Source organism: Myotis myotis, unplaced genomic scaffold (assembly GCF_014108235.1).
Source record: "Myotis myotis isolate mMyoMyo1 unplaced genomic scaffold, mMyoMyo1.p scaffold_m19_p_5, whole genome shotgun sequence".
NCBI lineage: Eukaryota > Metazoa > Chordata > Mammalia > Chiroptera > Vespertilionidae > Myotis > Myotis myotis.
The window spans coordinates 6,302,165-6,328,479 of record NW_023416357.1 but is presented as its reverse complement, the minus strand read 5'-3'; the positions used below and the strand labels follow the sequence as shown (position 1 = coordinate 6,328,479).

The 26,315-nt window shown below is 46.8% G+C and overlaps 1 protein-coding gene across 2 annotated transcripts in view; it reads left to right on the top strand.

Moving 5' to 3' along the window:
• CPLANE1 (ciliogenesis and planar polarity effector 1) overlaps positions 1-26,315 on the top strand; it is a 76,638-nt gene that overhangs the window by 38,930 nt on the left and 11,393 nt on the right. For both annotated transcript variants that reach the window (XM_036309084.1, XM_036309086.1), the window contains 14 exons: positions 2,696-2,888; positions 5,215-5,493; positions 6,493-7,254; positions 8,679-8,845; positions 10,012-10,144; positions 10,939-10,993; positions 12,811-12,915; positions 15,320-15,388; positions 16,267-16,376; positions 17,001-17,184; positions 17,351-17,497; positions 22,079-22,368; positions 23,684-23,768; positions 25,157-25,333. In XM_036309084.1, coding sequence (XP_036164977.1) covers positions 2,696-2,888; positions 5,215-5,493; positions 6,493-7,254; positions 8,679-8,845; positions 10,012-10,144; positions 10,939-10,993; positions 12,811-12,915; positions 15,320-15,388; positions 16,267-16,376; positions 17,001-17,184; positions 17,351-17,497; positions 22,079-22,368; positions 23,684-23,768; positions 25,157-25,333 — 2,756 coding nt within the window. The remainder of the gene's footprint in view (positions 1-2,695; positions 2,889-5,214; positions 5,494-6,492; positions 7,255-8,678; positions 8,846-10,011; positions 10,145-10,938; positions 10,994-12,810; positions 12,916-15,319; positions 15,389-16,266; positions 16,377-17,000; positions 17,185-17,350; positions 17,498-22,078; positions 22,369-23,683; positions 23,769-25,156; positions 25,334-26,315) is intronic.

The window sequence follows — 26,315 nt, the reverse complement described above, 5'->3', positions numbered from 1 at the left end:
ATCCAAGTAAAATGTAGCTGCAAATTCACCACGGTTTATTCAACAGCTAATTAGGGAACCACCCTTCCGTACGGATTCCCTTTTTATTGGATCATTGTGAGTCAATCTGTCACTATTGTGGTTTAATTATTGAACAATGTTCATAAGGCTGTGGTGAATATACTCTGCTGGCTAGCTTAGTTACGTTTCAAGAAGAGCTAAATATTTGAAATTTTAGAATTGCCTTGCATGAGAGGCAACATAATTAGATTCTCTCTCCCTTCTCAGTGTGAAAAATTTGTTCGGTTCTGTGGAAAATTAACAAGAAGAATATATTTAATGTCATGTGCCTTTACAAGTAATAGAGATATTTCTGTCACTAAAACCAGTCTTTAGTTTTGAATGTGAGAATGGGCTCTCTCGTGTTCTGAGCCAAGGCCTGCCCCTTCCACAGGTGGAACTTGAGGTCCCAGCTCACCCCATTTCTTCACCCGCATTTGAGATTTTCTTATTTCTGTTGCTGAGCAGGCAACAGTGTCCAAGTCGTCAAGCTGTCCAGACATTGCTGTTGGCTTTGTTAGAATCTGTTACTAATTGCTATGGTGACAAATGTAAACAGGTGGTAATTATGAGCTAACTTCACAGAGGCTGGAGTAGCGGATGTTTGGACTCTGAGATGGCTGGCCATTCAATCACCTGTCTCTTACAGAATGTAAAGAATATCTTGGTTCCTAAGCGATCATTAATCTTTAATTGTAGTACGATCGAAGCCTTTTCAAATCATGAACACACCATTCCTCATTCATTTTGTGTAGACAGAAGTTCAGAAATTCCTAGGTAAGAACTTTTGCATACACTACCATGTTATCCTGTTTTATAAATAGATAAGGGAATAAACTGATGCCTCCTGTACCTTTTGAAATAATTACTGAATGTTTTCACCAAAAACTAAGAGAATAATATGAAATCAACATGAAGCATTAAAAAAGTGGCATAGGTACACATTTCTGACACCTTTAAGTGAATTATTGAAAGATTTTCCTCTTGCCCTAACTGGTTTGGCTCAGAGGATAGAGCGTCGGCCTGCAGACTGAAGGGTCCCGGGTTCGATTGTGGTCAAGGGCATGTACCTTGGTTGCGGGCACATCCCCAGTAGGAGGTGTGCAGGAGGCAGCTGATCGATGTTTCTCTCTCATCGATGTTTCGAACTCCCTATCCCTCTCCCTTCCTCTCTGTAAAAAATCACTAAAAAATATATTAGAGAAAAATCTTTCTTTTTTTTTTAATAGGTGTGTTTTAAAGAAATACAGGAACTATCTTAGAACAGGCTTTTTGAAAAAAGTAGTGGCTCCCTTATTGAGAGATGTGGCAGTTGCTCACTTGCAGCCTCTAGGGTTTCCAGCAGCACACAGAATGCTTTTATCTGTGAGCAGATGCGCCCAGTCCGCCGCTGCATCTTCGCAGAGGCGGAGCCATGTGTCCCGTGTGGAAATCTTGCTGGGAGGAGGATCATGTAGCACAGCTTTACTTTAGAAAATTCTCCATCGCTAGAATTGACCTGCTTGCTACTCATTGTCTAAGTCAGGCAAATGAGTTGTAATGCCTGTTTTCCATGGAGTTGACAAGTGAGCTTTTGTTCTTGTGAACCTTAGGTGTTTGGTAAAAGGCGAATATTGCTGAAAGGAAATGAGAGCAAGGCCTCATAAATGTAAATGCAATTTAGTACGTTCTTTTCTTTTTAGAGACAATGATGAGTTTATTTGGGTAGGATAATGCCTGCTCCCTTATTTAGTTTAGGAGATTGATTTGCTTAGAAAACATGGAGTACCTGCTATGTTTAAGGAATAATCATTTTAGTTTGTTTTTAGGGTTTAATTATAAAAACAAACTCTGATTTGTTCGGAAATGAAATGTTTGTAATACTGTTATTTCACATTTAATGATCAGTGTGAGTTTGCTGTATAGCAAACTTAGAATTAAACATTTTTTAACCCTTCTTAGAATTAAACATTTTTAACCCATACATTCCCTGTTTTCTTTAATTTTTGTATGTTTTTATTGATTTCAGAGAGGAAGGGAGAAGGAGAGAGAGAGAGAGAGAGAAAGAGAGAGAGAGAGAGAGAGAGAGAGAGAGAGGGAAACATGAGTGATGAGAGAGCATCATTGATTGGCTGCCTCCTGCATGCCCCCTACTGGGATGGAGCCTGAAACCTGGGCATCGGGAATTGAACCAGTGACCTCTGGGTGCATGGTTGATGCTCAGCCACTGAGCCACACCATCCAGGCACATTTCCTGTTTTCTTAACTCCACTCTGGGTCATTAAATGTAGTTAAAAACAAACACACACATATTCTCAAACCAAATTACATAGTTTGTACAGCGGAAAGAATGACTTGCACAGGTTTCAAACTCAGATGCCTACAGGGACCAGGCAAGTGAGATACTTGTGTGAACTGCCCTAGCTTGTCACGCAGGGAGGGGACCAGGCTGACCGTGCAGCACACGCCTCTTAGTGAAAGCGCTGATGACCTGTGTGTCTGGTGGTGCCAGATGCGAGGGGTACAGGGATTCAGGCTGGAGGGTTTAAATTTCCTGAAAACTTTGAGAAAGCTGTTAAAGTAGAAGAAACGAGCAGGACCCAGATATTCAGATCATAGCCATGTAATGTGCTGTCTTGGTTAACGTGTTGTTTCTGTTCATACGCTCCCCACGCAGAGCACAGACCCCTGCATGTAAAGAGAAATCGTCTCCAGACCCACCCGTGGTGCCCAATGGAGTCAGCGTTGCTTCACAAACCCTGGTGCCCACGCCCCCGCGGGCCCCGCGCCGCGAGCCCCGGGCGCGGCTGCCAGACTCTCCCGGTTCTGTGAGGCAGATGCTCCAGGACGAGGTGTTCAAGTTAGTCCAGGTGAGCAGCTCTGCCAGGAGTGCGTGAGGCCACACGTGATGCATGTAAGGTCCTCACATGTGGACACACGTCCAGGAAGGGGCGGCTGGAATGGAATCGCCTGGCTTCTCTGCTTTGGGCACGTGCTCATTCCGACGCCCAGATCTCTAGGGCCTAGAGCAGCGGTTCTCAACCTGTGGGTCACGACCCCTTTGGGGGTCGAACGACCCTTTCACAGGGGTTGCCTAAGACCATCGGAAAAGGCATATATCATTACATATTGTTTGTGTGATTAGTCACTATGCTTTAATGATGTTCAATTTGTAACAATGAAATTGGGGGTCCCCACAACATGAGGAACTGTATTAAAGGGTCGCGGCATTAGGGAGGTTGAGAACCACTGGCCTAGAGGCTGACTGGTTTTTACTGAGCGTTTTGAGACGCAGAGGTGCCCACAAAGTGAGGTGGGGGGTAAACCCGCCCAGCAGACTCCTGCTCAGAGGGCCCTGAGCTCGTCCCTGCCACCGCCTGCCACCACCTGCCACTGCCTAGTTCCCGCACACCCGGTCGGGGCTTGCTTGGAAGTTGCCGGCTGCAGGTCAAAGTACTTTCCCTTTGACTTGCAGCGTCTTGTTCTCACCTGGTCATCCTCCTCTCTGTCTACCGAAGTTTAAAATTATTTTCCTTTCCCGCTTTGTACCTTAGATACTCATTTCCCTCAACTCAGTTCTCCTCGCATGGGATGCGATACACCGTTTTCATTGGTGATTCTTGATGTCTTTGAACTTATGGGCCTGATGAGAATACCTTTCTGCCTGTTCCACTGTTGAAACTGATTTTATTTTTATTCTCCCCAGTCCTTTTCCTTTTTATAACCTGTTTTAACAGCTTCAAGTTCTAGAAGCATTTCTCAAACTTGCTTCTTGGATTGCACAGGGCCTTTGCTGGTCACTGCCCTCTGTATTTCACCAATTCTGCAAAGAATTTGGCTTCTCGCAAAGGTTAAGAATCACTGTCAGCCACCCCTGCCTTCCTTCTCTTTTTGGAAGTGGTGACAGGTACGTAGGTGACCAGCGTCTAGAGCTTGTTTGGCGAATCTTCATCCTCGTTACGTTTCTGGACAATCGCCCCGGGCTGTGGGACAGTCCCTATTCCTGGGCCCAGACTGTTTGTTGAACCCGTGTCGGTGCGCACGTCTGGGTCCCATCTCCTTCATGGCAAATCCCTGGACGTGTGGGTGCCCGGGGGCCGCTTCTTGACACCCACTCCGTGATGCGCCTGTTGATGCTGATGGTGTTCTCTGGTCACGACCTCGGAAATGGCAGAACGGCTCTTGTTCCTGCTGCTCCTCTCTGCAGGGCACCCTGCAGGGCCAGGTGGAAAAAGCCACCTGGTCCCCGTAAACATGTCATCCTGGCTGCATCCCGAGGCCAGTGCCTGGGGTTCACCTGCCATGGGGACTGAATGCTGCGCAGGCGTCAGCCGGGCGTGCGTACTTGCACTTGACCCAGCCAGTCCTTCCTGGGAGCTCCTCACCCTCACCCGTCAGCCAATCTCTGCTGCTTTCTTTCCTGAAAGCCCGCCCACACACCTTGGTTGTAAGGAGGACATTCTGAGAAAAAGGAAGTGTGTGCAAGGCCGCCTGCCCTGTTTATGGGAGTTCTGACTTAGGGGAGGCTTAGGGGAGTGTCGAAGGTGGTGCCCCTAGTTACTCCTTGACCTTTCCAAACAAGTCTGTGCACGTGCAGACCCGGGTTTTTACTGGAATCCTTATGCCTAATTCCTGGATGCCCTCGCCTAGCGGACAGTGTAAACACGTGTCCTCCCAAGATTACTCACTCCACCGATTGTATCTAAAGATAAAAACTGCAATAAAAGCCTAACGAGGCAGGCAATCGAGGAGGCCTGGTTGCTGTCAGCCAAGCTGTACCTTAGCCTTCTCTTTCGCAGTGAAGCTGTGCCGGAGTCATCTGTTCATTCGTGTTCAGGGGCTGCTGGCCACCCCAGCAAGGTGGTGCCCGTGTGAGCCGCCCCCGGCACACACCCATCTTTGAATTCTCTGTGATCTCCTCCCGCCCGTTAGACCCTCCTCTGGGATCGCTGGGGTACTTAAGGCACATTGCTGCAGGGTGCTCCCGGGGCAGCTCCGTGAAGACAGGAAGCCAGTCTTTTCCTTTTCACTAACAGCCTCCCAGCTGCGCTTCCTGTCCAGTGTTCCTGGGTCTCGCAGACGCGAAGGAAGACAGAGGTGCGACTGTGGTGGAGAAGGCAGCTGATCGTTGTTGGTTCTTCATGTTTTTTTCCCATTATATTCTCAGATGTGTCTTTGATTTTTATTTTCTTGCAGCTGCAACAGATCAACTTCCTGACTCTGATGCAAATAGCAGGGTCGTCCCTTCCCAGCCTCCCGGACGCACACGCACGGGCACAGCAGCCGCCGTCTGCGCGTGTGGCGGGAAGCCCAGTGTCCGGCCCGCCCGGCGGGAGCGGTGGTGACAGCGCCAGGGGAAATCTGAAGGAGAAACTGCCCATCCAGCTCCCGTCCACGGGGCAGCCTGGCGCGGGGGGCGCGCCCGCCCATCCCGGAGCCGTTCCGGCCGGGCCGAGTGGCGGTGACCATTCGCAGGTAGCGCCTTCGGCAGCCCCATGGCAGGCGCCCCCGAAGTTGGGTGGTTTTTGTTCCTGGAGTAAATAGCCTTTTTGGCAATTATTACATCCCAACCTGCTGGGGTCCAACCCCAGCAGGTCCAGGGGTCCCCAAAGGTGTGGACGGAGTCGGCGAAGAAGGAATGACACGGAGACAGCGTTCAGTTGATCAGCAGCCTAGCCAGGATCTCTAGCCAAGTTCTGGTCTGGATCTCCAGCGAAGTTCTGGTTAGGATCTCCAGCCAGGTTCTGTGTCCATGTTCTCTTGCTAGGTTCTCCAGCCAGGTTTTGTCCAGATTCTCCAGCCAGGTTCAGTCACCAGGTTCTAGTCAGGTTCTCTTGCCATGTTCTATCCAGGTTCTGTAGCCAGGTTCTGCCTCTAGGTTCTTCAGCCAGGTTCTCTCGCTAGGTTCTGTCTCCAGTTTCTGTCCAGGATCTTTTGCCATGTTCTCTCCAGCGAAGTTCTTCTGTCTCTAGGGTCTGTGTAGGTTCTGTGTTTAGGTTCTGTGTGTAGGTTCTGTCTCTCTTGGTTCTGTCTTCTAAGTTCTGTCTTGTTACATCTGTATTTATACCAGTTGATTCCAATCCTATCAATCTCTATTCCAAAGGTTAGGGCGTTTCTTATCTCCATTCCAGGGAGTAAAGATTATGTAGCTTAAGCATGATTGTTCATAGTTAAAGTGATTAATTATCTGCCTGGCACTTAGTTGAGGGGTTTTATTCCCTCCCTAACTTCAGGGGAAAATCCCTACCTGGGGAAACAACCTTTCTCAGAGAGGAGACCTTGGTTAAAACACATAGTGCCAAGAAGGTGAGCAAACATATTAAGAACAGTATGCCATATATGCCAGGTCCCTTGAAACAGCAAGGATGGACCGGCTCCCGGCACCAACCCCTCCAGAGCGTATTGAACAGCATTTACCAAATAAGGAGTTTGTTACATATTTTCAACTTACGTAATAGCTTTTTTCTCTTCCAGAATGTTCCACACGGGCGTATTCCTTGTCAATTAGAAGGCCAGCCTCGGAACAGTGGACTGTCTGCAGCCCCTGAAAGCTTGCCGCCGGCATCGTGTCCCCCGGGCCCTGCGGGGCACGCTCCCCTCCACCTCGTGTCCCCGCCTTCTGCCCTTCCGAAGGCACCTACGCTTCCCGCTGCCACGGCGCCCAGACCGGGCGATGCTTTTCCCCTGCTCCAGTTACAGCCTGAGCAGGGACTTAAGCCCTTTGCCTTCCCGGCAGAAAGGGCTCTGCGGGTTCCCCCCAGAGGTCTGCCGCCGCCCAGAGAGGCCTGGGGGCCCCCCAGTTCACGCCAGCCCCCCGCACCCCCGAGAGCGATGCACACGTCAGCGCCCCCTGGGACCCGGAGCCAGCGGAATACGGACGCCCAGCGGCCGGCAGTGGGGCAGAAGACAGGGGCGGGGGCTGGCATGACAGACATCCCGAAGCACTTGAACTTGGATCAGTACGTTGGGCAGGAAAGCGTGACACCTCAGCAGGACTCTTCGGCAGTTACAAAGCCAGAAGGAGTGTTTGACGTTAAGCCGGGGCCCCTCGAGTCATCTCCTCATTATGCCTTCGGATTCCCGTTACTGCACCTGCAGCCCAAACCTGCTTTTACGTTTTTCTCCGTCGCAAGAGCTCCGGTGGCGGTTCCCTCCGCACCTGTCAGAGCCGCCGCGGGAGCGGGGACGCACCCAGGGTTTTCCTTCCTCCGCTCCTGCCCGTCGCAGGAAAACGCGGTAATTACCTGTGTCCTTTACACCGTAACCGCTGCGCTCCTGGGGACGAGTCTTTACACGGTTCCTTCTAAGAACAGTGCTCCTGTTACTGACAATCACATCCAAGTGCAGTTCAGAATAATTGGGGTATTTTAAAGGTTTAGGTCTTTCTTGTACATCAGTACCAGAATTTGCTGAATGCTTTCACACATGTTTCTTCTATTCTCAGAAGAAATAAGTAGTAAAGTAAAATGCCCAGTACATTTGTGCGTGTGTGTGTGCGCGCGCGTGTGTATGTGCGCGTGTGTGCGCGTGTGTGCGTATGTGTGTGTGTGTGTGCGTGCGTGTGCGTGTGTGCGTGTGTGTTTGTGTGTGTGTTTGTGTGTGTGTGTGTATGGAGAGAGAGAGAGAGAGAGAGAGAGAGAAGGGGGAGCGTTGTTCAAGGCTCCTAGCAGTTGTGATATGGTTTTCTCCAAATCTGTTCCAGGTTAAAATTGTTAAATGGATCCAGGTCTATAAATAGTTGCACATATTAAAAAATGGTGTCTTTTTAAAGTACTTGAAACAGAAGTTTGAATCATAATAAGGCCACCAAAACTTCTTGATGAAATTCAAATTGGTCAGGTTCTCATTTTGTAAGTCCGTAGTATCATCCTAGGAGGGTGACCGAGCAATTCATTTTCTAGTGCACTTTTAGGATTTGAAGGGGAGAAAAAGGGGAAGGGGCAGTAGCAGAGGGTAAAGGGGATAAATGGTGGTGGAAGGAGACTTGACTTGGGGAGGTGAACACACGCACAACATACAGATGATGCGTTACGGAATTGTACACTTGAACCTGTATAATTTTGTTAACCAATGTCACTCCAATACATTGAATTTAAACAAAGGTTTGAAGATGGTACTAGGAGAAGAAATGGTCATTTCCTTAGAAAAAGTACTTACCATGCCTTCCTTTCTTCTGAACATGTTATGAACAGGGGGAAAAAAAGGCTTCAAGGGTAGGAAAGTAGACGTTTTGAGAAGGATTTAAAGGCTTCTTTATTAGAGAGAATAATGTCCCCAGCCTTGGTGGTTACCCACATGCTGCTAATGTGCTAGTCTGTGCGTTCATACTCTCCACACTTGTGTATCCTCCCTATTCCAAAGAATTTAAAATCTAGTAGAGGGAGATTTTTAATATGGAAAAGAAATGAAGAAGATGAGGACTGTAGTTTAACTTTTGGAATAGGGCAACCTCGTTGAAATTCTCAGCACTCCACTGTCATTTATTCGTTAAGATCAGGATCCTCATCTTACCCGTCCAAATCAGCGTGTCATCTTTGTCATGTTTCACCTCTTGCACATCTTAGTTTGATTTAAACAAATGTTTTTCCCAATATTTTCTTAGCGTCTTGCATAATTGAGGTATGCAATTATACATTAATGTGCTTTATCTCTTTCTATAGTACAGAACCCCTCAGCTTACTCTGATTGGAAACCTCATTGCGTCTAAGCAAAGCCAACAGAGACCACCCCCCGATTTCCTGGAACAAGGCGATCCTGGGCACCTGCAGCTTGGAAAGGACAAAGGGGACCCTCCTGAAGTGAGGCCAGGAAAGGGCGGCAAGAAAAGGCAAGGTTTAAGTGACCCCTTCCATTACATCACATGGCTATAAACTGCGAGTCAGCTGGCTCAGCCTCCTACCAAACACAATTGCGTGTTCCGTTTCCCTGTCGGTGTCCTGCATTGGAACACACCTGAGGACGAGGAAAATCCCTGTGTTATGAGAGACAGATACTGTTATTTTTAAAAGATGTTTTTAAATGATTTTCAGAGAGAGGGAGAGAGAAACATTGATGTGAGAGCAAAACCTGGATCGATTGGCTGCCTCCTGCACACGCCTACAGGGGTTCGAGCCCAAAGCCTGACCAGGAATTGAGCCAGCAGCCTTTGGGTGCCCGGGACAACACCCAGTCCACTGAGCCACGCGGCCAGGGCTGGAGACAAACGCTGTTCTTTTTTCCATTTTAGTAGGCGGTTCTCTCCTGGCACTCAGAGCGGGGGCTCCTTTCCTGTGGCAGGTGAGCAGCCGGCTCTGTAGCACAGACCTGAGCTGCCGTGCAGCATTCCCTGTCCTCTCAGCACCCGGAACCAAATGGGCCTTTCCCGTCTGACCGCGCCCTGCACTCTCATCCAGGAAGTGGGAGGCTGAGTGACGGCCGGCGGCAGGCTGAGGCGTGTGGCTGTGGCAGGAGGGCTGTGACCTGCGCTGAAGGGCCTCTCCAGTGCTGTGCCCATCGTGGACGCTCAATACGTGCCCTGGCCAGCAGATTATTACTGAGTTAGAAAACGCCCTGAAGTGTTTACATTTATGGCCCTGCGTTCTGTTGTCAGTGCTTTCTTTCCAGAAATGGGTCCTTCCTCCACCTTGTCCGGGTGTTCCCTCTTCCGGGTAAGCCTCCTTGAATGGAGGTGTCCGGAGGCTCCTGGCCAGCTTAGAGCCGCAGGAAAGGGAGCTTGACCATCCCTACCGGGTGTCACCCTGGCCTGAGACTCCGTGGTCACCCAGACAGTCAGCCCCTAGCAGAGGAGCTGGGGACAACGTCGTGTATCCCCGACTTGGGCTGGTATCTGCTTTTATTGTAGCAGAATATCTTGCTAATTTAATTAAATGCCATTGAAAATAATTTATGGACCTAGTTTCCGTAACTGTCTCTCTGGGTAGCATGACACGAATGAGACACTGGTTGGTGTTACTGAAACAGTAGGCGTATATTTCACACTGTCGTCTTTCACAGGCAAAGACGACGAGCTGAGAAAGAGCTGCAGGAAAACAGCTCCGAGCAGCAAAGGAGAAAACCTAGTGTGACCGTGCACCCAGGCGCTGCTGTCCTTCCTGACCATGACTCAGGGGCAGCTGGGAGAGCCGAGGTACCTAAACCTGCCCCTTCTCCCCGGCCTGCGCGCAGAGCCAGGGGAGGGGGTGGGGGTGGAGGGGGTGTGGGGGGTCGGGATAGGGCACCTGGCCGGGCTGGAGCACCGATCGTGATCGGATCGAGCACAGAGGCCTCCGGGAGCAGGGCACAGTGTGCGGTGGAACGCAGCTCGATGGCCAAAGGCTGCGGCTTAGAACACGTGCCTGCGGCCTCCTTACCTTGAAGTCACTCTGCTTTCTCCTGCGTCACCGCGATGCATTGCGTGTGACTTGGGTTTCTCCTGCTTCAGTTTCATCTCTCTCCTTAGGTGCCTCTAAAAGGTCCCATACACGTTTATTATGCAACCTGTGTTGGAACTCAGCTCTCTTCCGACACTCCTAAGCAGGGACCTGTTGACCTAGTTTTCAACAACAGGTTAAACGGAACAGCTTTGTGTACAAGGCGCACACTTCTCATGAAGTCCTCATTAGTGGGCCCATGAACAGTTCTGCCCCGAGGGGGTTCCCAGGGGGTACGGTGAGCTGAGACGCGCTGCAGGAGAGAATGCAGGCTGTAGTTAGTCCTGAAGCCGGTGACGCTCTTTCTTTATTGCCTGGCTTGGGACTTTTGGAAACTCCTTCGTAGGGTTACGTTGATGGAGTAAATAATTTGATAGAGTAAATATTTCTAGAATTAAGGGATTTGAACCTATTCCTAAGACTTAACCATTCTCAGAGCTATGATATATATTTTTAAAAATAATAAATGTCATTGAGTTAATCTTAGGTTGATCATTTGGGATTCGTTTAGGAGCAGCGAGAACATCGTGGTTCCCAGACGTTGGATGCCTTCGAAATCCCTCTGGGTATGTATATGCCTGATGAGTGTGGTGTCTGAGTTCAGTTATAGATGTTTCTATAAAAATGAGGCTAAATTCTTCCCACGTGATCTGACACGGTGGTGTGTGTGTGTGTGTGTGTGTGTGTGTGTGTGTGTTATCCAATAGAGCACTCCTGACAGACTAGGGCAGTGGTCGGCAAACTCATTAGTCAACAGAGCCAAATACCAACAGTACGACGATTGAAATTTCTTTTGAGAGCCAAATTTTTTAAACTTAAAGTATATAGGTAGGTACATTGTTACTAACTTAATTAGGGTACTTCTAAGGCTTAGGAAGAGCCACACTCAAGGGGCCAAAGAGCGCATGTGGCTCGCTAGCTGCAGTTTGCCGACCACGGGACTAGGGCCACAGGCCAGGTGCAGACCACGCCTGTTTCTGGAATCGGCTTCCCTGAAACGCAGCCCTGTCCACGTATTGCACGTTGTCTGTGCGGCTTTGGCGCTGCAGCAGGCCCAGGGTTGCAGAAAGGGACCCTGTGGCTCACAAAGCATACTCCAGCCCAACTGCTACAGGGAGCAATGCAATTAGTTAGAAGCTCCAATAACACACTGATATTTAAGGCCCAACAGGAAGTTATGGAAGAGCCTGCCAGCGTCAGCTTCATCACGGAAAACACATGCACTTTCACGTAAAGGCCTCGGCTCAGAAAAGGGAACTTGCTTATGGATAGTAAACGGTTTTCTTTCTTCAGCTGGTCCGTGTCTTCTTGCAGCCGAATGTGTGTATCCCCAAGGCTTCTCCTCAGGGAGCCCCTCTCTGGGGCGCCGCCCGCCCAGCACAGCCCTTCGCTCATCACCCCAGAGGCCCGTAGCTGTTGTTTCATTCCATAGTCCGGACTGACAGGCACAGGCCGTTGGTGCTGACTCCATCTCCCTGGGGCGGGGCGGGGCGGGCGCAAGTCCCAACCCCCTGATCTTGTGTTGGTTCCTCTGGCCAGTCCCGGCCTGGCCTGGAGCTCTCCAGGGGCTGCCGGGAGCCGCTGCCTTGGCATAAACTCGGGTCTGACCGGGGGCTCGTGAGAGATGAAAGGCGCCCCGCACTCGGGACGTTCCGAGGGTGTGGGGAGCTCTGCTGGGAACCGAGTTGTTATTACAACACAGCATAGCTGATACTCTCTTATTCTGCTAGACTCCTGGGTGAGCTCAGAAAACCCAGTCTACACCCAAACCCCCTAACAGGCTGCGGACTTAGATCCCACCTCCCGCTGCACCTTTCGCACCTTTCCGTGTGGTGGGAGCTGCCTCGGGCACGGCATTACAGTCACCGCCGCCCCACCTCCCCACCTCCCCACCAGCTGGCTTGTCCTCTCTTTGTTGGTGTTACTACCAACGAACCCCAAACACAGGTCCTTCTGAGGCCGGCCTGCCCCTCCGCTCCTGGGCACTCACAGCCGTGCCCATCTCCCGCCCTGGTCATTCCTCCGCCGGCGTCTCTGCCCGTCCCCACCATTACTGTCAGTGTTCCCACTCAGATCCGTGCTCCACACACCGGCCGGGTGCTTCTTCCAGAACATCAGTCTGACCATATCAGCCCCTGCTTAACAATCATGCTCCTCAGCCAGAACAACGCCTCTGGCCGAGGCCGGGCATGCAGTCCCCACGATTTTGGTTGTGATGCCACTGAGCGGCCTCTGGGTCAGATGCCATCTCATTCAGAAAGTCCCCTTTGGTAACATCCCGACACCCCAGACCCCCCTCCCTAGCGTCAGCTCCTCCGCCTCTGGGCTCCTGTAATCTGTTGGCTCCTCTCAATGGTTTTCAATGTTTGCTGTTACATTTAAGAAACGCTACACGATGACGTCACCACCTCCGCTGGGCTGCATTTCCTGGCCTCTGTGAGGAAGAAGGCTGTGGAATGCCAGGATGCAAGTACAAACACAGACCCAGGTAACACGCTGCGTTACTTTAACTTAAAACATTTCTATATTTTGCAACATTTAATATATTTAGACTTTTTGGGGGAATTTTAAATTATGTGGTGTTAGTCAGCCATCCCAGGTTCTTGTCCCCAACCCTGATACATGCTTTACACATTTGAAACTTAAAATCAAATTTCCAATTGAATTTGTGATAACTTAAAGCATATTAGAGATGTTTGTTCAGAGATGCTATGGGCTGCACCCTAACTCCATGGACAGAATGTTGAACTTTGGCAAGTCTTGCCTGAGGTTAGGAGGCCGGGGTGTGGCTGGAAAAGGTGAGTTAGGGGGTCCAGGTTGCCTGGGCTGTGGGGAGGGCGATGCAGCTCTGCCCCTGGAGAGGGAAACAGCGGTGGAGGAGTAGTGCCTGCAGTGCTGCCCGACAGACTCCCTCGTAAATGTGAGTTCTCTGCCCTTGGCCTTGGAGTGATTCTTTTATAGGACATTTGGGAAGCAAGTTGTGAAGAAGATGAAATGAACTATGCCGGCACATTCGGAAGTAATGTTTTGGTGTTTTTTTCTTTGTCTTTTGTGCATTTTACACAGTCAGACATGCATAGCACAGCTGGCGCCCCGGCCGCCGGCACACACGTCAGGGGGCATTGCTCTGCTCCCTAAGAGTTTAACCTTCGTGGCTCCAGTGTTGTTTTTCCCGGTCCCTGGGGGCAGACTCTCCAGTTAGAGTGTCTTCACATGTTATTATTTCATTATTCACTTACAGTATGGGACATGTTTGCTGCGGTGTTGAAGGTGATTCGTATCTGCTGTGTTCCGTATCATTGTGCATTGCACATGAATTAATGGGTTAAATGAGTGTTAATTAAGTGGGGTTTAACATGCTGTGTATTATTTAGTAATGCTGGATGGATATTCAGATGTTTAAGGGTTGTTTAATGACATGTAGCTGTATTGGATGGGCTGGGACAACATTTTCCATTTGTGCCATAAATATGTAATTCCTTAATGTCAAGTACATTAGTGGTTTCTAGTATTTTTCTTGCAAAAATAAGGCTTCAATGAGTTATTTTGCATAAGAGCCTTTTTTGGGTCATTACTGTGATTTAGCTCTTTTATCTTTACCAGTTTGAAAGGTCAAAGAAAGGCATTTCACTTTTTACATTTTTGCTTCTTTCTGAATGAGATTGACCATGTATAAGATGTTTTTTAGTGTGGATTTGAGATATTCCTTTAAATTTTTTTCCCCCCAATTACTATTTACAGTCAATATTTTGCATTAGTTTCAGGTGTACAGCATAGTGTTTAGACAATCAAATGCTGCACAAAGTGTTCCCCTGACATTTCCAGTGCCCACCTGGCCCATACATGGTGATCACAGTATTATTGACTGGATTCCCTCTGTGGGACGTCACCTCCCGTGACTAGTTTGTAATTACCTATCTGTCTTTCTCAATCCTTTCACTTTTCACCCAGTCCCACACCCCTCTTCCCTCTGACACCCAGGCTGTTTTCTGCATCAATGGTCTGTTTCTGTTTTGCTTATTTGTTTATATTGACCTTTAGGTTCCACATATAAGTGAAATCATATGGTATTTGTCTTTCTCTGAATGACTTAATTCATTTAGCATAATACCCTCTAGGTCTATTCATGCTGTTGCAAATGGTAAAATTTTGTTCTTTTTTTATGACCAAATAATTTTCTATTGTTTAAATGTACTACACGGTTTTTCTTATCCACTTACCTACTCATGGACACTTATGTGCTTCCGGATCTTGGCTATTGTAAATACTACTGCAATGAACATAGGGGTGCATATATTCTTTTGAATTAGTAGTTAGTGTTTCCTTGAATATATCCCCAGAAGTGGAATTGCTGGGTCATTAAGGCAGTTCCATTTTTAATTTTTGAGGAATCTTCATACTGTTTTCCACAGTGGTTACACCAGTCTGCATTCCCATCAGCAGTGCATGAGGGCTCCCTTTTCTCCACATCCTCTCCAGCACACTATATTTGTTAATTTATTGATGATAGCAATTCTGACAGGCTTGATGTGATAGCTTTTTGTGGTTTTAATTTGCATCTCTCAGGATTAATGACCTTAAGCATCTTTTCATATGTCTGTTGGTCATCTGTGAGACATTCTTAAATGAGATAGCGCTTGGGTGTTCTTTGCTGGGTAGTCTAAAGTCTGCAGCCTATTTGCCAGGCAATGAGGCCCAGGATATAAATAATAATAAAATACGAAGCTATCATTAATTTTTAAAAACTTAAGCTGTCAGTCTACTTTTCTACTATCTTTTATACCCAATAGTCTAAAAATCTGCATTTATGTATTTAATTTTTCCTGTGTTTGTGAAATCCTTTTTCTTTTTCTATTTCTCCTTCTGCCTCAAATCTCCTAATTGACTACAAGATAAAGAAGCTGCTTCCCAAGTGGTTTCTGAATGTCGGAAAAATCAACAAGCCATCTCCTCCACATCAGGTGTGATTTCTTCCTTTCTAAAAAAATTTTTTGAGAAAGCATGACTATCAAAGATTACATTTGCATGAAGTCAGAACAGGAGTCCCGTCCCCCTTCTCTTCCCCCCCGCCAGGAAAAAGCATTCACACCAATCCATGGATCTAATAGAGACAGATGGTAATTTAAGTATTTTCACTTCCTGTCTTCTAGCTTTATGGTGGCCATAAGGTATAAATTCAGGCCCTGGTACCAAGTTTCCAGTACTCAATATGAAATGAGTTATGGCTTGCATATGAATTTTGAAAGTACTGTTCTATTAAAAATAGATGCTGGGAAATAAGATTGGAGTCCTAGGACAAGAGACACTGAGTTAGACTGTCTGCTGACCTATTGTGATAGGTTTCTTTATTTTACTTTTGAATAAGAAGTTAAATGAGTTTTATAAAATTTAGGTGTTAAACATCTTAAGTAGTAAAATTTATCTATGGACTCTGTGAAGTAGGTCCCCTCATAAAGCTATTAAAATAAACAGATAAACAATGTTGAAAGCAAAAAAGAAATTAGTGATAGGTTAAATTCCTAAAATCCGATTTTATCGAAATTCTCCTAATCAAACAAACATGACTTAATATGATCTGAAATGGAAAATAGAAAATACAATATATTCTTGACATGACTTAGATAATTTATTATTCTTTGAATCATTCATATGAGAAAAGCAATCGCCAATCTCCGTTAAGAATTACTCTAGAGTAAATTATACCTGTGAAACTTTTACTTAGATTTTCAACAAATACATGTTAAGTTGTTTGTTGATAACTTGTTCTTACAAAGCTAACGACTTGGGATTAATTACAGATTTTTTTTATACTCCTGATTTTTCTTTTTTTAATTTTCAGAATGTGAACCTTTGACTGTCCCTCAGCCGTTGGCCCCAGATGTGTTTCTGAACCTCAAGCTTCCCTCCGAAAGGGCAGAGAAGCCTTTGGTACCTTTGGCACTGGACACGGTATGAAATTTGGTTTGGGTTTTGTTCAGAAGTTTCCATGATAGCTTTCTGCTAAAACTTTAGTATAGGGCAGTGATGGTGAACCTATGACACGTGTGTCAGAGGTGACACGCGTGTCAGAGGTGACACGCGAACTCATTTTTTTGGTTGATTTTTCTTTGTTAAATGGCATTTAAATATATAAAATAAATATAAAAAAATATAAGTCTTTGTTTTACTATGGTTGCAAAGATCAAAAAATTTCTATATGTGACACGGCACCAGAGTTAAGTTAGGGTTTTTCAAAATGCTGACACGCCGAGCTCAAAAGGTTCGCCATCACTGGTATAGGGTCATCCTCATTATTCAACTCTACAGATGAAATGAGGCTGCCAGTCTCACCTGGAAAGGTAAGCTTTGCTGGAAAGGTCAAAAGCGTAAGGTTAAATATTATGCCTCTAAATATTATCACTGAGATGATAGCACTTCTTTCTGCAGCTTTCCCAGAATTGGGCGCCTGGGAGCCCTTCTTGCCTTCGGAAGCGATGTTTTTATGGGGGTGGAGGGGCGGGGGGCGGGGAGGCGGGCAGAGTGGCCATAGAGCGTAAGGAACGTAACCACTTTGGATGTTACGCTTTGGCTCAGGTTGGACACACTTACCTAAATGTGATTGACATTGAAGCTGGCGACCTGCAGGAAGTGCCTGTCAGAGAGCCTTCCGATGACGACATCCTCCCAGGGCAGGCAGAAGGCCCGTCCTCTGCGGTGTTACATCACATGGCCGCGTCCGTGACCAGCGCTGCTCCCCTGCGCAGGGGGAAGAGTCAGGGTAACTTTCCCACAGCACTGTTCGCCCTGCTTACATCTCCTGGCTCCCCTGGGAGCCACTGCATCTTGGATGTGTATATTCGTGCTCGGAAATGATCTGTTAATCTTCCGAATTCCTCGTTTAGAAGCGTAGGATCAGTCTTCTATGCCTTTTGCTTCCTTGATAGGACCTGCCAGTTCTGCGGTGGACTTCCCTCTCACACCTGCAGAGGTGTCGCCATCCTGTGTGGAGGGGGGAAGCTGGAGAGCAGGCGCTGCCCAAGCGGAGGAGCCTGGGGTCCCCTCCCCTCCATCGTCAGTCAGAGAGGACAGAGGTGAGCGCCCCAGATGACAGCAGAAGCTGCCCCTTCCGCTCCCTGCCCTGGGGGAGACCAGCACTAAACCCTGGCAATTGCAGAACGAACCAGGCGACCTCTCCCCTGCCCAGGAGATGGGCACAGGTGGGTAAATGTGGGTCTGGCTCTCGGCCATGGATATTTTGCAAGGAGGCTGCAGATGTCTTTTCTCAATTAATGAGGTTGGCAAAAAATATCCTGTGGGGTTTCATGAGATTTTTGGCGTTAAAAGGAATTCTCATGTTTAAAAAGGTAGGAAATTCTAGAATAGCACATAGGAATACACAGGCCTGGTCGCCAACAGTACCTCATAGTAAAATACTGAGTTTTATAGTCATAAATCAGGTTGCATTATTGTACAATACTTGCAAGATTAAGAAGATGATTTCTTCAAAACCCAGTCATTACATCATGTGAAGGACCAGATGAGCAAACATGCGCCCGACCTCCTGCAGCAGCGACCTGTGGGAGGCCTGGCCCCGCCTGGGCTGTCAGATGCCTGGGGAGGGGGGGGAGGGGGAGCAGTCGGCACTGCCTGCTCATGGTGTCAGCACGGCCTCGGGGCCTGTGAGGAGCAGGGCGGGATGGTGGCAGGGCGGGTGTCTGCAGCTGCAACTACACGTCTGTCGGGCCAGCATTTCGCACCCAAAGGCTCTGGCCTCTCTCCGCCAGGGCTGCCAGCTGCGTGGGCGTGAGGAGGACGGGGGAGGCTGCCGGCTTTCAGGCTGGAGCAGGAAAGAGCGCGAATTTCAGATCCAGACAGAACAGACCTGGGCTTCAGTCCCAGGCCGTTGCAAGATTCACTGGATCTGGCCTCCCGGAGCGTCTGTGGGTGCCCTCGCGGGTCAGAGGCTGCATCCAGCCAAGCGCCTGTGGCTCCCTGGGCCTCCCAGAGTTGCCCCTCATTTCCTATCGGTTGAATTCTGAAATTTGAAAACTGGAACCAGACCCGTCGCCCTGTGACCACTGAATGTCTTGGGCAGCATTTCAAACGACAGCTTGCTGGCCTCTGCCAGTGGAGCAAGCCCGTGCCCACCTTTGAGGGGATGCTCTGCCGGGGAGACTGCCTGGTCACGAGAATGTCAGTGGACCCGGCTACACTTATCGAAGGGAAGAACTTAAAAATGCCTGTTTAAAGGAAGACATTTTAAAATTACATGTTATCACGGCATTTACATAATATACTATAAAGACACAGAATGTAGGCAGTCACACCGTCGAGTTGCCTGGGATTTGCATTAGAGGAAAAGGCTGGACAAAGGGAGTGGTGGGGCCCTAGGCATTTAAAATGGAAAACAAACTGCAAATCCCTGTTTTAGTGGAAACTTACTCAGTGTTTCCAGTAACAGATGCATCTCCTGTAGGGACACCAGCGGTAACAACAGCAGCCTGGCTGGGCCGGGGAGCCCTGCAGCCCATGGGACGCCGAGGTCCCCTCCTGGGTGACTTGCCCACGTCACTGGTGTGCACAGGCTCTCCGGGTAAAGGGAAGCTGTTTCATGAGGTCTGTTGGCCATGAGGGCTTTGAGCATATCCATTTTTTTTTTTTTGCTGTATTTTCTTTTTATTGATTTCAGAGAGGGGGTGAGAGAGAAACATCAATGATGAGAGAATCATTGATCAGCTGCCTCCTGCTCACCCCACACTGGGATCGAGCACCCAACCTGGGCCTGTGCCCTGACTGGGAATCGAACCGTGACCTCCTGGTTCATAGGTCGACGCTCAACCCCTGAACCACACCGGCCAGGCTTTTTTGCTGTATTTTCTTTTTTTTTTTCCTTTTTTTTTTCTTTTTATTAAATCTTTATTGTTCAGATTATTACATTTGTTCCTCTTTTTTCCCCCCCATAACTCCCCTCCTCCCAGTTCCCGCCCCACCCTCCGCCCTCACTCCCCACCCACTGTCCTCATCCATAGGTGCACGATTTTTGTCCAGTCTCTTCCCGCATCTCCCACACCCCTTTCCCCCCCAAGAATAATCAGTCCATTCCCTTTCTATGTCCCTGATTCTATTATAATCACCAGTTCATTCTGTTCATCAGATTATTTATTCACTTGATTCTTAGATTCACTTGTTGATAGATGCATATTTGTTGTTCATAATTTGTATCTCTTCCTCTTCTTAAAGGATACCTTTCAGCATTTCATATAATCCTGGTTTGGTGGTGATGAACTCCTTTAGCTTTTCCTTATCTGTGAAGCTCTTTATCTGACCTTCAATTCTGAATGATAGCTTTGCTGGATAAAGTAATCTTGGTTGTAGGTTCTTGGTATTCATCACTTTGAATATTTCTTGCCACTCCCTTCTGGCCTGCAAAGTTTCTGTTGAGAAATCAGCTGACAGTTGTATGGGTATTCCCTTGTAAGTAACTGAGTTTCTTTCTCTTGCTGTTTTTAAGATTCTCTCTTTATCTTTTGCTCTTGGCATTTTAATTATGATGTGTCTTGGTGTGGTCCTCTTTGGATTCCTTTTGTTTGGGGTTCTCCATGCTTCTTGGACCTGTAAGTCCATTTCTTTCACCAGGTGGGGGAAGTTTTCTGTCATTATTTCTTCAAATAGGTTTTCAATATCTTGCTCTCTCTCATCTTCTGGCACCCCTATAATTCTGATGTTGGTACGCTTGAAGCTGTCCCAGAGGCTCCTTACACTATCCTCGCATTTTTGGATTCTTTTTTCATTTTGCTTTTCCGGTTGGGTGTTTTTTGCTTCCTCGCATTTCAAATCATTGACTTGATTCTTGCTCCTCTGGTCTGCTGTCGGGAGTCTGTATAATATTCGTTATTTCAGTCCGTGTATGCTTAATTTCTAGTTGGTTCCCCAATATAAGATCGAGGGTCTCATTAGTTTTCTTGTAGATCTCATTAAGTTTATTGGCGGCTTCTAAACAGTTCTTGAGAGACCTTAAAAGTGTGGTTCTGAACTCTATATCTTCCACTGACAATTTTGTCCTGTTTCTTTGTCTCCGCATTTTGTTATGCTTCCTTGGTGCACCCCCTAGTGGTCTTTGTGCGCAGTCTTATAGTTAAACCTTGATTGTTGTAGCTAATACCAGGGAGGGTTTGACCTCCAGGCCAAGTGGCTATGAGAATCAGCTGTGTCTGCAGTGAGAGAACTTCTGTCCTCTAGGGAGGTGCTAATCTGGCGTTTGCCTGAGGCTATCCGCCAAATGCCTCTGTGCAGGGCTTGGGCGGGGCGGGCCGCACAGGATCAACAGGGTGGACCGGAGAGAGCAGTTATGGCGGCTCTCAGTCCTGTCCCCAGGGGCTCTGCCTCTCTGAGTCCCAGCGACCGCTGCAAACCTCGGAGAGAAAGCTGCACTCGCTCTGACCGAAGCCAGACAGTCCCGCTTCTCCTGTTTGAGTCTGGGTCCCTAAAGACTCGCCTGTATCTGGAGCTCAGAGTCTGCGACTCCCTCCCGATTGAAAACGCCAACCGCGCACTCTGCACCTCAGAATTTGACTTCAGCACTGCGCCTCCTCTGAGTGTCCGTATGCGTTTCTCTTTCCTCCTAGTTGTAGGACTTCCACTCAGCCAGCGTTCCTGTGGTTCTGGGTGATGTCCGTTCCGTTTTTTAGTTTCACTTTTGAAGTAGTTGTTCAAGGCAGCAAACTCCGGCGTTAACCTATGCTGCCATCTTGGTTCTCCTGCTGTATTTTTTATTTGAAGTTCATGCACCACATTCTCTCCTCAGAGTGATGAAGGGAGACATTCCGGCTGCTGGAAAACAGGAAGGGGAGGTGGTATAGCACTGAGGAAGGTAACAAAGGTACAGCCCAAGCTGCTGGGGAAAGACCCCGTCACCACCCATACCGTCAGCCCTGGGATGTGCCTTCCTCTCCCCGTGGAAGGTCCCCCAGACGGGACTGAATGACAGTAAGCACCAGTTACATTTGTTTCACATGTTTCAGATCATTTTCCCCCATAGCTTGATCTTCACAAGCCTTCCAAGTTGGGTAGGTCGGGCAGGTTGACTGCCGGAGATATCCTCAGAGTCAGGAATGGCCGACGTTGGGTCTAGCTTTTACTGTGGGATATTGTTGGTTTTCAAGGAGAGTTGAAAAGTTGCTTTTTTTATTATATTTTTGTAGCAGAGGATAAAAGGAACATTCAGGCCTGGCTGGTGGTGTTCACTGGTTGAGCATCGACCTAGGAACGGGGAGGACATGGTTCGATCCCTGGTTTAGAGCACAAGCCTGGGTGGCGGGCTTGTTCCCTACTGTGGGGGTACAGGAGGCAGCCGATCAGTGCTTCTCTCTCATCATTGATGTTTCTATCTCTCCCTCTCCCTTCCTCTTTGAAATGAATAAAAAAAAAAAAAATTTTTTTTTAAGTAACATTCAAACTTCCTTGTATGTAGAAGTTTGTGGTCACAGCAACACTTTCACATCACATTCTTATCTCACAACAGAGACAAGTGGCATTTCTAAGTCTGTAATTAAACCTGATTTGGAATGGGATGTATGTTCACTTAAATTGAGATCTTCCTAAAGGTCAGATCATCAGCGTCTACCTCTCCCTGAATTGTAATCAGCTCTCTTATTACCCTTATTAATATTCAGACGTGCCGAAGCCAGCTTTCCAATTCAGAGAAGAGAGCTCGCAGCTGGATGCTGCAGAAGGGGGCGGGCTGCGGGATTACCTGCTGCAGGAGCTGCTGCAGGGCGCCTCCACTCCTGGCCCCGCGCCCAGCCCGCACCCCCATCCCCGGCTGCAGCGCCTCAGCTCTCAGCTCCGGAAAATTGACGCACAGCTGCTGGCGATACAGAGCATCGCTGACCGCATCGAGCAGGACTTCCCCGAGCACGAGCACCGGATGGTGGGCCCGGTGGTGGACCGGCACTGCAAGGAGGTAGACGGTCTTCATTTAGTTATTTTGTTTATTACCAAGTTACCAGATTTGTAGTGTAATGTAATTTTATAAACTTGATTTTTCAGAAGAGTGGCCAGATAACTGTGTGTTGGGGAGGCTGCCCCCATCGGAGGCTTGCTGGTAGCATCCCTGATCTCAGCACTTGCTGTCAGCTGCCTCCAGTTGAGAACCACTGCCTTAAGCTTTTAAGGAGGGAACTTAAGCTTCTCCCAGGAAAAAATATATATGAATTATAAAACCAGAATGTGCTTTGAAACAAACCCTGCTCCTAATTATCAATTTCTTCAAGATTTTTATAACTTTATAAGTACTGTCCTTCTATTTGGAATTCTCAGTTTCTTTTAAATATTTTATACAATGGATTAGTAGTCCTTACAAGTTTTCTATTTCTTTAAAAAGTATTCATAATAAAAAGATTAGTGTTTATGTATATGGGCATATCATGATAGACAACTACAAAGGAAGTCTCCAACATTTAATTATTTTGCACAAATATCCTGTCGTTTTTTAGGAAGTAAGATTTATGTAAAATAAAGATAAAAGAGTAAATAGTGAAGATATTTGGAATGTGTTACAGCCTTATATTGGGAATGCAGATTGGTCTGCAGGATAAGAATTCCATCCCTGACGTACCAACAAGCACTCCAGGCCACCAACATGCTGACAGGTTAAAGATGTACTTATCAGGTTTACAGTATTTCTTCAATCCAGCTATTGAACACACATTAAAAAGTTAGGATTAAACATATGAGAAACTACACTAAAAATATATGAGGTAAGACAGTGTATTATTAGGCAATAATAGTATTGATTTCAATGGCAGGTTTGGCATTTTGGCTTAAGATGTTCTCTTCCTGTTAGAAAGCACATACAAATGCAGAGCTGCTGGCTTGCCCCTTTTAGGGAAGAAAGCACCTTGTAGGCCTGGAGGAGGCAGAGGCTACTGTGGCCCAGCACTGACTGGGAGCCTTGAAGACCCGGTTCAAGTCCATGTCTGCCTCTGAGAACGTCACTGAATGTCTCTGGGCCTTGGTCTCTCATCTTTAGAATAACAGGTTTTGTCTGGATGGTAGATGACATTGCTCCCTAGTCTAAATTATATGACATGATGCTATTTTCCCGAGCCTCTTAAAAAGTTATATCAGTTACACCACAAATAAGTAAAACTTCCCATTTCTTTCATTTGTTGCATTAATGCAAATGCTTAAAACCTACATAAAATTATTTACAATATTTTGAAATTAGTGCACTATAAAATTTATAACAGCTATTGTGTGGTGTGGTTTTTCTACAGGTTGAATCTGTGGATGACATTGAATTGTCTGGCCCTGAATCTGAAAAAACACTGGCTTCAAAACCCATTACCATCTCCAAAGAAGGTTTGTGGGGAGCTGGCTGGGGTGGGGGGTGCCCAGAGCCTTTCTTTGAAAGAATAAGCATTGCCTTTGGGAACGTCAGATACGGATGGTTTTCACTGAGCTGAAGCCATCAGCCCCAGTTCCTAGATTGAAGTCACTGGTGTGGAAATGTGATTGGCTCCCACAGCAGTCCCTTTTCTCTGAGAAACCAATGCTGTCCCCTCTTCCGGCATTTTTTGATACTGTTTCTAGGTGCATATTTCTTTTTACTTATTCTCTATGGTACGTCGGACCTTCTCATTCTGTCCCCTCTTAGCCACGTCTCAGTTGCCACCGTTTCTCTCTCAGCGATGTGCTTGGTGTCCTCCGACCCACCTTGTAGCCTAAGGTTCTCTCTCCTGCCATGGCATCTTTGCTGTAGGAGTTTAATTTTGGTGCCTACATTGTTATGTCTAGAAGTTCTGTTTCTTTTTTAAATCTATTTGCTCTTTGGATATACTGGTCTCTTCTTTCAATGTGGTTTCTGTGTCTTTTGTTTCATGACTAGTAGTGTATATGCCCTTTCAGATTGCTTCCTTCCATGCGGCCATGTTCTCCGTCGTGGAGTCTGCGTATGGCTCTTCCATGGCTGTGTCTTTCTCTGTGCGACTTGTAATGCCTCATCTTTGGGGGGTTCTGCTGAGTGTGCGTGCTTGTCTGGGAGTGGTTTGCATTTGCTGTCACTGAAGTAGAAAATTTTAGGACGGATTTCTGTGAACACTTCTTGGCTTGGAGTTGCTGTGCTACATTGATGGTGTAAATTCAGACCCCACGCCTGTTCGTGGCGAGACGGGTTTGCTTTCTCAGAGCTGACTTTCATTTTCCTTCTGTCCACTCTCCCGGCGGCAGAAACGTCTTGGCTGCTTGTCCAGGGCAGGCTTCCCCACACCCACCTTGAGGACAGAGCTGCTGTCCTTCCGCTCCAGGCTGCACTACGCGGCCTGGTCCCCCTCCCTCGCAGCCTGCAGAGCCTCCCCTGGACCCTCTGGGCTCCGCCACAGTCGCTGTCCAGTTACTCCCAGCTTCGAGTTCCATTCCTTTTCTGGCACCAGGGGATTGTTTTATTTACAGGTTTTGTTGGGTATTAATCCATTTTTTTAAGTTAGCATTTCTTTTTGTGTTTTTATGGTGGGCAGGCACCTGTCCACTTTAGCTCAGTCTGCTGTTTTCTGAAGTTGATAAGAAATTTAACAATTTTTTTTTTTTGCCATTGGAGAGTATAAATTTTAAATATCATACCATTTCATTAAACAGTAAAAAGCTATCAGAATATGTTGCAAACTTCTGATGTATGTTGCCATGTGGAAGTGTCTGCTATGCATTGTCTTTTACATGTGATTTTTCCCTCTACTATTTTAATTGTAATATAGACTCTGGATTAGTGCATTTCCTGACTCATATGAATAAGGAAGATCAAAGTGACAAAGAACAGTCTTTTGAAGATGAATTTTCAGTAACAGAAACTCATTCTCGTCCGAAAACGTGTGTGTTTCCTTCTGCCGATTCAGCTCTCAGCCTCTCTAGTGACCAGAATACAAGTTTTCCTGGTATTGTTCTCCACTTTATTAATTTACATTCTTATTTTCCAATATACTGAAGGATGTAACAATATATTATTGTTACTGAGTAGTATTTACTGGGAATAAAGTTATGAAGGATTTGTGAAGCCATTTTACAATACTTACAAATTTTGGGTGAAGGGAAATTAAAAAATTGCACCATTCACATGAACTCTGTCTTACTACCTTCATAAGATATACTGCAAGCAAGCATTATATCTCTATGTAGCTTATTAGTGTGAAATCTACAACTTGAATTACTAAAATATTTGATTTTTTTAAAAAATTGAGAAATTCAAACACTGCCAATTATGCAACTTGCATTTTAATTTGAAAACAAAATAGTGGCTGTGACTTATCGCGCCCCAGCCGTGTGCCATGGCATTGCCCAGGCCACCTGGCTGCGAGGCCGGTAATGTCTGTGTCCGCACTTCACAGCTAAGGATATTGAGACATAGAAAACTTTAGTGCCCCCTTCGTTCTGTTTCATTTGCAGCTGGATGAAATGATCTTCTTTAGCCCTAACAGATCCCTCTAGCACAGGAATGAAAGGTCCTACTAAGTGCAATGGTTTACCATTGACAGTGGATTTGAACTATTTTTTTTAAACCTAGATATCGATGGTCAATGATTTTACTGAATGTTTACAATATATTTTATTACCATTGTTAAAATAATGTAAGCAGCAAAAATTGCTATTTTTAAATGGCATTGCTGTCATTTAAATAAAAGAAAGGCTATAGACCAGCTGTCATTAAATCTTGTAATTTTTTTTCTCTTGGTAAAGGCTTCTTGGATTTAAATTAGATATTTTCCCAAATGTATTACTTTTAGACCATACACGTTTGTGTTTTGAGACTGTTTTAATAAATTGCATTCCAGTATTCTAAACTGTACTAAGCAAAGAAAGATTGTACTTCCGAAAGTGTATTATTCAGAGTATTCTGAGCATGGAAGTAGTAATCTAAAA